The 13,427-nt window shown below is 36.8% G+C and overlaps 1 protein-coding gene across 2 annotated transcripts in view; it reads left to right on the top strand.

Moving 5' to 3' along the window:
• The window catches only part of malrd1.L (MAM and LDL receptor class A domain containing 1 L homeolog), a 245,556-nt gene that overhangs the window by 128,786 nt on the left and 103,343 nt on the right, over positions 1-13,427 (top strand). For both annotated transcript variants that reach the window (XM_041565859.1, XM_018267285.2), the window contains exons 23-26: positions 4,806-5,019; positions 6,092-6,339; positions 11,379-11,673; positions 12,742-12,987. In XM_041565859.1, coding sequence (XP_041421793.1) covers positions 4,806-5,019; positions 6,092-6,339; positions 11,379-11,673; positions 12,742-12,987 — 1,003 coding nt within the window. The remainder of the gene's footprint in view (positions 1-4,805; positions 5,020-6,091; positions 6,340-11,378; positions 11,674-12,741; positions 12,988-13,427) is intronic.

The following is a 13,427-nucleotide window of genomic DNA, read 5'->3' as shown; positions in this document are numbered from 1 at the left end:
TGCTACTAAAATACCCTACTCCCCTACTCAACATAGAAGATGGTGCCCGTGAACTCCCCTGGACAGAATCTGCACCGAGGGTAAGTAAAGAGTTAGGGGCATTTACCAGGAGTAACCCCTAGGCTGAGGGGGAGCAGGGAGGGGGTCTATGTAGGGGATTTTAGTAGCAAGGGTTTGTTTCTCCTTTAATCAGTTTCATACTTCTTACTGCCAAGAGTTTTATTATTCCATATGCTTAAGTACAGGTATTTTATGTTGCAGATTTGAAAATATGCTTATTATAGGGAATGTAAGTTTCTGATCGGTGGTTGTTGTTTGCTGTTTTGAATCTCTGCTATGTAAGTTAAAAGCTACAAAAAGTATTATGCATCCTTACACAACCGTATAAATATATGTAATGAATTATGTGCAATAGAAATTCATGAAATCTCTCTTACGCTATTCATTAATAATCAATAAATATGACGCATCCATCAAGATATATTCAACCTGTTGTTAATACAGGTATGGGATCTGTTAGAATGCTCAGTTTTCTGGATCACGGATATTTCCGTAATGTGGATCTTCATACTTTAAATCTACTAGAAAATCAGTGATGTAACTCTAGAGGAAGTAGACTATGCAGTCTCGGGGAGCCTGGATTGTGGGGTCACTTTCTCTGTAGCATTGAAATCCCCTTCAAGCACAAGAGCCCCTCTGAAAATTTTGTTGGCGGAGGCCCGGTGCGCTCTCTTTTCGCAACTGTAGAAATCATCTAAGGAGTAAATGAACCCAATAGGCTGGTTTTGCTTCTAATAAAGATGTTACAGTATCTTAGTTAGGATCAAGAACAATGTACTGTTTTATTATTACAGATAGTGATGGGTGAATTTGGGTCGTTTCGCCGAAAAATTAGCAAATTTCCTAAAAAATTCACAAAACGGCAGCGTCCGTTTTTGGCGAAATTGCCCTGGCGTCCATTTTTTTTTTTGACACCGACGAATTTTCGCTGCAGTTTCACGAATTTATTCGCCGGCTGCGAATCGCGGGAATTCGTCGCAAAATTCTCACCTGGCGAATAAATTCGCCCATCACTAATTACAGAGAAATAGGAAATTATTTAAAAAAATCTGGAGTATTTGGATAAAGTGGAGTCTATGGGAGATGGCATTTCCATAATTCTGAGCTTTCTGAATAATGGGTTTCCAGATAAAGGATCCCGTTTATAGTTTATAATTGTTCTTTTAAAAATTGTGCTTTTTTTGGCACTGACTTTCTATACTGTGACTCAGCTGCACCACTGGGAGATAAGAGCAAATTACTGAGATTACCCTCCTAGTATATTTTGTTAACTACAGTGGGAATGACCTCTACTGTCCTTCTAGGGTCAGGTGGAGCCTTATTTGTAATTTGTCTATACCTGTAGGTCTGTTATGATGGTGTAAGGGGAGACCTGAAGGAATTGGGTTCACAGATAATTAAAGGGTTTTTCTCGCCAGATCTTCCTAAAATGTGACATGAAAGAAAAGAAATCAACCTTCTTCCTACTTACTCACCTAAGCCTCATTACCCAGTGTACATGTAAATCATTACCACCACCTCTTGCCCCTTTCAGAACCATCATTTATAGTAGTTACAGTGCAATGGTGTAGCTCTAGTTCTCCACTGAGCGTTTTACAATTGACCTACTGTTCACTACCCTCAGCTAAAATCAATACATTCTTTTTGTTGAAAACCATACTTTTGATATTGCATATGTTTTGTAGAAACTCTGGTCTCATGCAACATTCACTTATTATCCTGAGCTTTATTTGGTTCATGTTTTTATATTTTAATTTCATTGCCCTAACTCAGAATTAACCTTTGTCATTCACATGTTCCTACTGCAGGGAGCAATTTTATTTTTTCTCATAATAAGCCCAACCTGACCATCTTTATTCAAAGTCGTTTTTATTATATAATCAAACAGGAGAGGCAAGATGGTGGAATGTTCAATCCCTGCAGAGTGTAGAGAACCAGAAGGGCATAAGTTGGCATCAATGAGAGAGATATATGCAGGGGCAGTGGTGCCATGTACTGCTTTGCTACACTAAGGAATATTTATTAATTGGTAAACTAGAATTTACCACAGTCTACCATAATTAAATGTCACCAATATCTGTTCATTTGTTTGATTTTTTTAATAGCATATTTATCAAAGAGTACATTCTAAATATATATTTTAATAAATATGTATATAAAAATCCTGTACAACTGAAGATCAGGTAATAAGATGGGTGGACAGGGGAGATGTCACCTAGGACTGTATATTCAAGCAGCATAAATGCCTTAGAACAACAAATATAAGGGATACACTAAGGGGATTATTTATCTCAATATCGGCTGCTGCAAACTCCGATCTAACCCGCTCGGGTTTTTAACGCTTGTTTATTATTACTTTTGTGGGAAAAGCTCAGATTTTCACGATTTTTTCGTGATTTTTCCCCGAAAACTCCGAAAACATCTTGAAATTGCCCAACACAACCAAAAATCAATGGGACTGTACCCTTTGACTTTTATGCAACCTCGACAGGTTTGAGATGCCGTGGTGTTATATTCGGGCTTTTAGCCCTCAGGGTTTATTAAATTCTGGAAAATTTGTGATTTTTTAAAAAGTCAGATTTTATAGAAAAAAATTACGAATTTTTCGGATTTCAGGGAATTTCGGGTATTCGGAGCTTAGTAAATAACCCCCTAAGTTGTTTTGAACTTTTAAAAAACAGTTATTAAATTTTTAGTTTTGGACTTTCTTATTTACAAATAAAACAATACCTTTAAAGGGTAGAACACGTACATAGATTTCCAGAAAATACCTTAATTTCCTATCAACCTTTAAACATTAGAAATATTTATTATTCAATAATAATTTATGGCATCAGGCCTTTTTTTGGCTTTCTTCCGATGATAAAGGGGGGTATCATACCTCTCAACATTTTAGAAATAGAAATAGTGACAAAAGATTTGCCTCTCGGAGCACGGTGAACTTTTTTGACCACGCCCACTAATTACCATGTTCATTTTACAAAAGTGAAAGTTTAAACACATTTCTGTGGTTCTTATGTTTAATTACAGTTTTGCTAATGAAGGTGAATTTCCCTTTAAGCTGGAAGTCTCAGTTCTCCCAATAGACCTGAAACATTTTAACACAGAAACACAGAAATTATGAGCCAACACTGCCCTCTAACAAACACACTGAAAAAAAAACATTGGCACATACATTTTTTGCCACCGGGCTTGTGCATAAGAAACTGTAAAGCAACATGGAATTATGACTAAGATGAACAAAACCCAGACAGAAATGCCCAGTCTGCATTATTTTTTTTTATTTTGCTTTATCTTAACAGTCCATACAAATGAAGACATTCTGCTGGTTGATTTTTCCAATTTGTGAAATGAGAGAACGTTTGTGCTTGCTTTTTCGGGGCCATTTATCTTTGCTTAGTCGCAAAATTACACTCTTAATTTATACTTTAGTAAAGTTTTATAGCCTCGCCATTCGGAAGCTAGCACGCTCTACTGGATTATATAACTAACCCTTGCCATAACTCACATACCAAATTATATAAACCTTAAGGTCATGTTAGCTTACTTTCTCAGCATTCTTTATGAGAACATAAGCACTTCACATAAACCATTACTATATGTAACATGTTTTATCACTTTTATAGTGCTGCACAAAATGTAAGAAAAAGTCTTCTCTGGAAGATCCATGAAAGAATGGGGAGAAGATGCCATCACAATAAATGATGAAGGGGAAATGCCACAGAAATTTCCATGTAACTTTTGCCCTTTTTAGTGGACTGTCTTGGGCTTAGAGCAACCAATAAGCATTAAGTCAAGTGTAGAAGTGTGATTGTGTTGTTTTTTTTATAGAAGAGGCCACTATCAGGGTTATTAAAACAGGCACAGTGGCTCGGATATTTGAGGGACACATTAAGGCTGATGGTAGGCATTATTTTGTGTTTTGTGATGGAATGAGAAAAAAGATAAATCCAAACCATTGTGTTGAACAGAGCCCTCCAAGGTCTTGTTTCTCTGCTGGATTCTGGGACATGCATCAAGGTGGTTATCTGCAGGAGAACTGTAGAGGCCATGTTTTACCAAGTTTGCACTGTATTTATATGGTGATGCTTGTGCAGTGCTAAATCTTGGCTTGCATTAAGGGATAGATGCTGAATAAGCTCTGGCATTCACAAGACATGAAAGCAGGCTGAGAACAGAGGGGCATTTTGTGTGAGTACCATGAACATACACTAGCAGATCTTTGTAAATGATTGATGAGTGTTGTGCAGGTATGGGATCCATTATCCGGAAACCCATTCCAAATTTCAGGAAGGCCATCTCCCATAGACTCCATTTTATTAAAATAGTTCAAATTTTTAAAAAAACATTTCCTTTTCTCTGTAATAATAAACAGTACCTTGTACTTGATCCTAATTAAGATATAATTAATCCTTATTGGGGGCAAAACAATCCCACTGGGCTAATTTAATGCTTACAGGATTTTTTGTAGACTTAAGGAATGGAGATCCAGATTATGAAAAACCCCAGGTCCCAGGTTCTGGATAAAATGTCTCATACCGGTACTTTCCTATAACTCATCAAGGATAATTGTCTCTCATTTCTGGTGTTATTTCCTTTATGTGCAATATGGCTGCCGATTTACTTGCCCTGAATTTTCAGCTATCAGTCTTTAAATGTTATGGAAACCATACATCATGGGAACTGAAACTGACATTGGAAATGTGCCACTAAAACACCTTTGCTTTGTTTTTCTTTTATTGTAGATTGTCCTTCGAGCAAAACGTGGTGTCAGTTATATTGGAGATGTGACCGTGGATGATATTTCATTTGAAGATTGTGCACCAATGCCTACTCCTAGTAAGGCTTGTTCAGCAGACGAATTTAAGTGTTCCAACAAATACTGTATTCCAAAGGACAGCCTGTGTGATTATGTTAATGACTGTGCCGACAATTCGGATGAATACCCTTTCCTCTGCAGTAAGTGTCTGCTTTTATAGTAAACAATTTACTGGCTGCTCTTTCTTTAAGATGGTAGTTCGCCAGCCTAAACCTGTTGACATTTCTCTTGACAAAAATTCGTTCTTGTGATCATAGTAAATTAGAGAATATGCACTGGAGAAATGTGAATTTACACCAATGCAAATAGAATTTTCACTGCTGCGAAGTTTATTTTCCAAAGTGTGCTGCATTCTCCTGTTAGAAAGTTGGCGATGTCTTGCTTTTGTAAATATTCCCCATTGAATGATATGCAGTTATATTATGACATTTATATAAAGACCCAGAGTGAGCACTGGATCATTGATGTTGAGCATTAAACATAGAGCATATAAACACCAAATAAGAGTCCAAAAGAAAAATCAAGTCAAACATTGATACTGAATAGACCCTAGCACATGGTAAAAAACTAGTATTCTGAAGGCTTTTTATGTCTGGCTTAATGTAGTGCCCCTGATACATTCTACTACTGGGTTCCCTGTCTTTTGCTTACTGGTATGACCTAGGGGCCCATTTACTTAGCTCGAGTGAAGGAATAGAGGAAAAAAACTTCGAATTGTTTTTTTTTTTGGCTACTCGAATGGGCTACTTCGACCTTCGACTACAACTTTGACTTCGAATCGAACGATTCGAACTAAAAATCATTCGACTATTCGACCATTCGATAGTCGAAGTACTGTCTCTTTAAGAAAAAACTTTGACCCCCTAGTTCCCCACCTAAAAGCTACCAAAGTCAATGTTAGCCTATGGGGAAGGTCCCCATAGGCTTTCCTAGCTTTTTTTGGTCGAACAAAAATCGTTCGATCGATGTATTAAAGTCCTTTGAATCGAACAATTCGGAGGATTTAATCGTTCGATCGAACGATTTTTCGTTCGATTGAACGAATAGCGCTAAATCCTTCGACTTCAAGGATTTAACTTTGACAGTCGAATATCGAGGGTTAATTAACCCTCGATATTCGACCTTAAGTAAATTTGCCCCCTAGTCTTGTAACCCATGTTCCCTACATGTGATTTTTAAATGTTTACAACTGACAATACTTTTACTTTTTAGATGCCTTTATTGGTCGCTGTGACTTTGAATTTGATTTCTGCAACTGGAGACAAAACCAAAACGACGACTTTGACTGGAATCTTAGAGCCGGAAGCACGCCAACAGTTGCCACTGGACCAGTTACTGACCATACCTTAAAAAATCCATCTGGATATTATATCTTTATAGAGAGCTCATTCCCACACCTACCAGCACAAGGAGCAAAGATTTCTGGCCCGATGATAAGCAGATGGAGCAAAAACTGCAAGGTATGCATGCCAGCAAGCTGCTCTGCTGAACTGTATCAGGGATGGAATAGCATACACAGCATGGCTACAGTTTTTATGGCGTATTCATGATGCTTTCCAAATGCCCCGGCATCAAGAGCTTTGGAGAGAATATGTGTATTGAAGAATGTTATTACTTTGTTCAGGAATGTATGAAAGGAGTTGGAAACATAGCATTTCAATTCCACATAAAACTGAAAACATTTTGTCGAAAGCACTGCTTAAAAATGAAATGACTGGATGTGATATTAAGGTTAAAGAAAGCAGGTCAGCTTCTCTCTTACAAAGACACGCTTGAATTTTAGATATTATAAGAAAATCTAAATGTCCTTGGCCAGTGTTGTTATACCTCTATACCTCTATACACAAGACTACATACGAATTCAATAGACAATGGCATGTTGGGACAGTAATGGCAGCATGTAGCTAAGCACAAAAGTGTACAGGTATGGGATCCATTATCTGGAAACCTGTTATTCTAAAAAATCTGAATTACGTGATGGTCATCTCCCATAGACTCCATTTTATCTAAATAATTAAAATGTTTAAAAGTTATTTCCTTTTTCTCTGATAATAAAACAGTAGCTTGTACTTGATCCAAACTTAGATATTATTAATCCTCATTAGAGACAAAACAATTTTTTTTATATAGTTTTTGAATTATTTGCCTTTTTCTTCTGACTCTCTCCAACTTTTAAATGGGGTTCACTGACCCCATTTAAACAACAAATGCTCTGAAAACTACAAAACGTTATAGCTATTGCTACTTTTTATTACTCATCTTTCTATCCAGGCCCTCTCCTATTCATATTTATGTCTCTCATTTAGATCAATGGATGATTGCTATGATTAATGGACCCTAGCAACCAGATAGCTGAAACTGCAAATTGGAGAGTTGTTGAATAAAAAGCTAAATAACTCAAAAGCCACAAATAATAAAAAATGAAAACTAATTGCAAGTTGTCTCATAAAACCTCTCTCTACATCATACTAAAAGTTAATGTAAAAGTGAACAACCCCTTTAAGGCCCATCCCTTAGAACAAGTTTAGTTTAAAGCCATAACCACCATACCACATCCATTTGTGAATCTTAGTACTTAATACTGATGATATTCATAATTATGCTTATGTCATAAGTTGTCATCAGTTGACTGAATAATCCAATAATGTAAAAAAGGTAACTGGAGCTGTCTAGGACCTAAAGATTTAGTCTTACCTAGAGAGCTAGCTATCATCCGCCTATCAATATCTGTCTGTATCCTGGTCTCTTACATCTTCCTGCATAGACGGCCATCACACAAGATGACTTACAGTAGCAAGTCCATGGTTTTCCTAATACCTGGATGTCCGGCTTGTCTGGAACAGTGAGTCTGCTGAAGAACAGATTGACAGAGTTCAGGAGGAATGTATGACATACCAATTGGGGTGTCAGATGGTGCAGAGGATTGCGCCAACTGAACTGAGAGGCAAATTGTGGGAGCGGCAACTTGATAATCTTGTAGGGGGAATAATTGGATAATTTTAGTCACTGTGACGTTCCTATATAATATATAATAATATATTATATTGTGAGTCTGTCCCTAAGCTCATTAAGTAACAACAGCTTAAAGCATGTGCAATTAATCAGCAGAAAAGAAGATGGGGAGCTAAAGTGGCATCTTCAGATTACCACTGCTAAAGAGCTGTGGTTGCTTTCGACTGGTACAGAATCTCAAACAATAATGAGCAGCATCTCAATCCTACATTTTTTTTTAAGCTTTTGTTCTTCTTTAAGCCATGAAGTACATGTAGAACTCCATATGATGGACAGCGTAGTAAATAAACCGTGTTCATTAATCTATGAAGGATAAATAAACCAAAAGTGTCAGCAGACAGATAATGTCAAAGACATGACCATGAGGACTGTTGGCAGGGTATGGATTAAGTACAAACTATCTACAGACAAAGGAATGTTGCAGACATATCTGTAACAGAAACGCTTTGGCCAGGGACCAGAAAATATCTAGGGCACTAAGGAAGGAGTCTAAAAACATGGCATCAACTAAGGTGTTATTCCTGCACCTGGAACTCATTGACACAAATTTAACTTTGATTTGTTCAGAGCGGGTTGTGTTGGCAAGCATGTTGCAGTGTAATCCAAAATCTCAGAAAGTGTAAGCACAGGCTGTTGCCTGGAGTGAAAACTGCTGTTGTTATACAATATCCTGGCTGCTCTTACAAGTCTAACGAGACTAAATACTGACAGCATGAGGCTTTTGTAGCGCCACGTGAAAATTCAAACTCAATGCAGGGTGTGTCGGCCGCATATATATATAACCTAATGTTTAGCGATGAGCGATTTTTTTCGGCAGCCATGGATTTGCCATCTGCAAATTTTTTGCAAAACTGGGGATAAATTCAGAAAAATTTGCCACGATAAAAAAGTTGCAAAGACAAAAATGTCACAGAGATGAAAAAGTCACCATAAGTAAAAACACCCATTGTCTTGAATGCATTTGGACAAAAAAATGACCCATTGACTTTAATGCATTTGGAACGGGAAAAATGTTGCTTGTGTAAAAAATTTCCGTCAACGCATTTAGTGAATTTTTCACCGTCTCGGAAATTTTTTCTCAGTTTGCAAATTTTTCTGCAAAATGGGACAGATTCGCTCATCACTTCTGAGGAATGCAGGGTTTGCATTAAAATCTGCAGTGGTTTATAGATGGTTTTTCAAAAAACAGAACTTTTTTAGGCTCAGAGAGAGAAATAGAGATGTGAGAGAATATTTATAGCTAGAAATGGAAACATCTGCATCAGGAAAACAAGATATTTTGAGTTTGTGTGCAGTGTTTATAATAAAAACATGTTATTGGCAAAGTCTATTTTGGGACCACCTTTAAGCATATCTCTAAAATCAGTGTTATAACACAGAATACAGTAATTCTTACTGCACTTTTGTGATTTTTTTTTCATTTTTTTAGCACATTTTATTATTCCATGAACAGTTTCAAAAATACATTATCTGAAACTGCTTCCTTTGCTCCAACAAAGGATTAGAATTGAATATTCTCGTGCAGAGTGAAGCTGTATTTGCCCTTAAAATGATGTGAATCTGTTGCTCTTATAGTTACATAAATCTTTCTCTACATTGCCTTTGATAATTTGATTGTAGGATGGAAGGTACTTTCAGATTTAAGGAAAAGGAATGCTTAAAATAGTTGCGGCTAATTGCAGTGTAATATTTTTCATGCTAATTATGACCTACGAATTTGTTATTATGAATTATTATTATTGATATTAAACTGTGGGATATTTAGTGGGTAAAAGAGAAATATAAAATGTGTCAATGGACTGCAAGGTCAAAATATCCGGAAACACTATTGGCCAAAAGTAAGATCACATGTTCACAGTTGGCACACTCACTGATGTGTTCCAAATTATCTCTGAAAGCAATGTCAGCACAAAAAACAATTTTTGGGGAAACAGCTGCACACAGGCCTGGAATAATCATTTCCAATGCCAAGCATAATCATCTTTTGTGCTGTAATGGAGGCTTTAGAGCAGTGGGAACACTTTTGCTAGAGTGATGACTCTTACTTGACTTTCTGGCAGCCTGGGTTTGCCAGATTCCAGGAGAATGATATCTGCTTGAAGTTGCAATGTAAATGTCTTGTTCAGTGGAGGAGCAATAATGGCCTGGTGCTGTTTTTCAAGGTTTAGGTTGGGGCCCTGGTTCCAGTAAAGGAAATAATTAATCTTGCAGCATAAAAATTGGCGCTGCTAAATTTAATAAAATAATGCATATGTGAGGTCTACATAAAAACAGTATGCTTAAACTGGAGTGAAGAACCTAGCTAACTGGACCCTTACCTCATGCTAGTTAAACCTCTCTGGAATGAACTGAAATGCCAAACCTGATCATCTATCCTCAGTGCTAAAGCTCACTTATGCCTTTATGGCTGAATAGATGAAAATCATGTCAACAATGTTTCATAATTTTGCGTAAAGCCTCCCCCAAAGAGTAGAGGCTAGTGTTCAGCTTTTGAGCATCCTTATCCTTAGTACCTTAGCTCCAAACCAAGATGAATATTAGATACATAAGACTCAGCTTATCTTGCCAAACTTGCAAGGAACAACAAGCCTTTCAAGTAGCAGGAAAGGTATATTTTGTTAAACTTGAAGAGTTTGTAGATACTCAAAACTCATTTTAGCCAACCATTCCTTGAGAGAGATTAAAGAGTTTGAAAGAGATTAAACTCGAAAAATAAACCCTTGAAAGGCAAAAAACCTGGATGTGTGTGATATCTAAATTGTAATGTATAGAACTAGGTTTAATTATGCTCCTCTGCCAGTTTAATACCATGGACAGCGCTAGGGCTGTCACGTTTAGCACAGATCTGCTTCTTTCTTCCATGTACAAATAAAATACTTATGTACCTTGCATCATACTGTATATTTGGAGCAGTGATGTAAGAATAGTATGGCCTAAATATTGTTGCAGTTGAGCAGTAACATTTTGCATGTGAGAGACAAATTTCTTGCACCATCACTTCAGTTTTTAAGATAAAATGTTCTGCCCTTCTGGCAGCAAATAAAACATGCCTATGGGGCATTTTAATACTCTGTATTTTGTATAGGCTTTTTTATCTATATACTTATCAAGGGGTGATTGCAGAGGACATTTTGTCTTTGTCTGTTTGAATTGTGTGATCACAGCCTCAATGCACCCCTGCCTAATGGTTTAAAATTTAGTAGTGAGCACAACTTTTTTGCTATAGTTTTCCATATACCCACCTGTATTCTAAACCATTGTATGTGAACATTTTTTGGTCACCAGAATAATGACTTCAAATGAATTTAAATATCTAATCTCCAAAATAAGAAGATAAAAAAGAATAGCACAAGTTCCTTTGGCAGTGAAAACCTTATAAATGTGTAATGAGTTGAGTGGAGCCTAATCTGCTTGAAATGATCCAGTCGGTATTTAACGTTAGGCTTCAATAGGCATTAAATAATCATATTATTGTATCCTCTTTCAGCTCGTGTTCTACTTTCACATGTTTGGAAGTGGCATTGGAACACTTTCTGTTTATCAAATGACTGTATCCAACAAGGAAATATTGCTGCTGAACCTTACAGGAGACCAGGGCAACTTCTGGCAGAAAAGAGAACTTACACTTCACAGCATAGAAGAAGACTACTATATTGAATTTCATGGAAAAATTGGAATAAATCAAAGAGGAGATATTGCTCTGGATGATATATTGTTCACCAATGAGTGTTTTAAACCATCTGCTCTAGTTGCAAAATCACACAGCAATATGCCTCGAACAGGTAATTTGGAATGATTTTTTTTTTGTAAATGTAAATATTACTGAAGATTTTATTATTGTTGCAATTGATGTATATGAATTATACATACAGAGGGGCAAATGTAGATGCTCCTCATAATACATGCATTAGAAGTTCTGTAGAGGCCTTAATCATTATTTTTTTAGTTGTAATATTGGTGTGGAGGCAGCCATCTCATATCATTTTGTCTGATCCTGGGCTTTCAGAAAGTACTTCATGATGGAACTGCTTTTAGATAAACTATTGTTTCTCCAACTCAACTGGAGGACTGGAGGAGTCACAGTAGGACTTTTACTATTGAGTGCTATTCTTTTATCTACACCCTGGTGCCAGGGAGCTTGTTATCCTGTCATCTTCCCATTTTTCTGTTGTTAGGCTGCTAAGGGAAAAGGGAAGGGCAGTGATATCGCTTCAACTTGCAGGGCAGCAGTAAAGAGTGACTAAAATTTGTCAGAGCACAAGTCATATGACTGAGGGCATCTGAGAAACTAACATGTCTACCCCCATGTCAGATTTCAAAATGAAATATTAAAAAATCTGTTTACTCTTTTGAAAACGAATTTCAGTGCAGAATTTGCCTGCAGCAGCGCTATTAACTGATGCGTTAAATAAAAACAAAAAAAAACATGTTTTACCATCAGGGATGGGCGAATTTGACCCGTTTCGCTTCGCCAAAAATTCGCCGCCGGCGAAATGTCGCAGGCGCCCATTAAAGTCTATGGGCATCAAAAAAATTTGTCGCGCGGCGAAATTATTTTGTCGCGCGTCTTTTTTTTGACGCACGTCTCCATACAAGTCTATGGGCGTCATTTTTTCGGCGAAACGAGGCGAAAAAATTCGCCCATCCCTATTTACCATGATAGAATCCCTTTAAGGCTGTAAACCATATTTCCTTTTTAGCACTTTCCTATTGGGAATGAGATGATGAATATACACCAAGGAACAGTACTTTGTTTAATACCATTGGATTAAACAAGCTTGATATTTTTACACCTGCAGAACTTGGCTTAACATCAAGATTTATTCATTCTGAACATTTTTGCTTTACAGAATTGTGCCCACCAAGTTTTTCAAGTTGTAACAATGGAAAGTGTTTCAGGCCAGAACAAAGCTGCAACTTTATTGATGACTGTGGTGATAATACAGATGAAAAGGACTGCGGTACCTCCTGTACATTTGAAGAAGGCATTTGTGGCTGGAAAAATTCAGTAGCTGACAGCTATGACTGGGCTTTAGGGAAACATTCTATTCAGGCATTAAGACCCCCCAGGGACCATACAATTGGAAATGAGGATGGTATGTTCTTCCTATATCACTGTAGTGTAATGCGTCTTCATGTCATAGGTCTTTTAGAAATGTTTATATATTATTCTTAAAGTAAGGGTGATTGCTGCACTAAAGTTTTTGATACTTTGTAAAGAATCCTGTATGTTAAGTGCAGTCGTGCTTGTATATTGGAGAATATGTTGATTTAATTGATCTGTGTAAATTCTGTGCAAAATGTAAAGATGATATATAAATAAAGGATAATAATTAAATAATAAGCAATGGTGCATCCTAGAAAATGTAAGTATCAAAAAGGTCATTTTGTGAAGATTCTCATTCATCCAGGTCATGGTATATCTGTAGAAATAAGTCAAACCAACTGTTCTTGCTGTGTTTTTCTTGATAACATTTCATCAGTCACCCGACTGGCTTTCTCAATTCAGAGTTGAATTCAGAATTAATTTCAGAAT

This window comes from Xenopus laevis, chromosome 6L, assembly GCF_017654675.1.
Source record: "Xenopus laevis strain J_2021 chromosome 6L, Xenopus_laevis_v10.1, whole genome shotgun sequence".
Classification (NCBI taxonomy): domain Eukaryota; kingdom Metazoa; phylum Chordata; class Amphibia; order Anura; family Pipidae; genus Xenopus; species Xenopus laevis.
The sequence above is the reverse complement of the archived record's forward strand: the minus strand, read 5'-3'. Positions and strand labels throughout refer to the sequence as shown.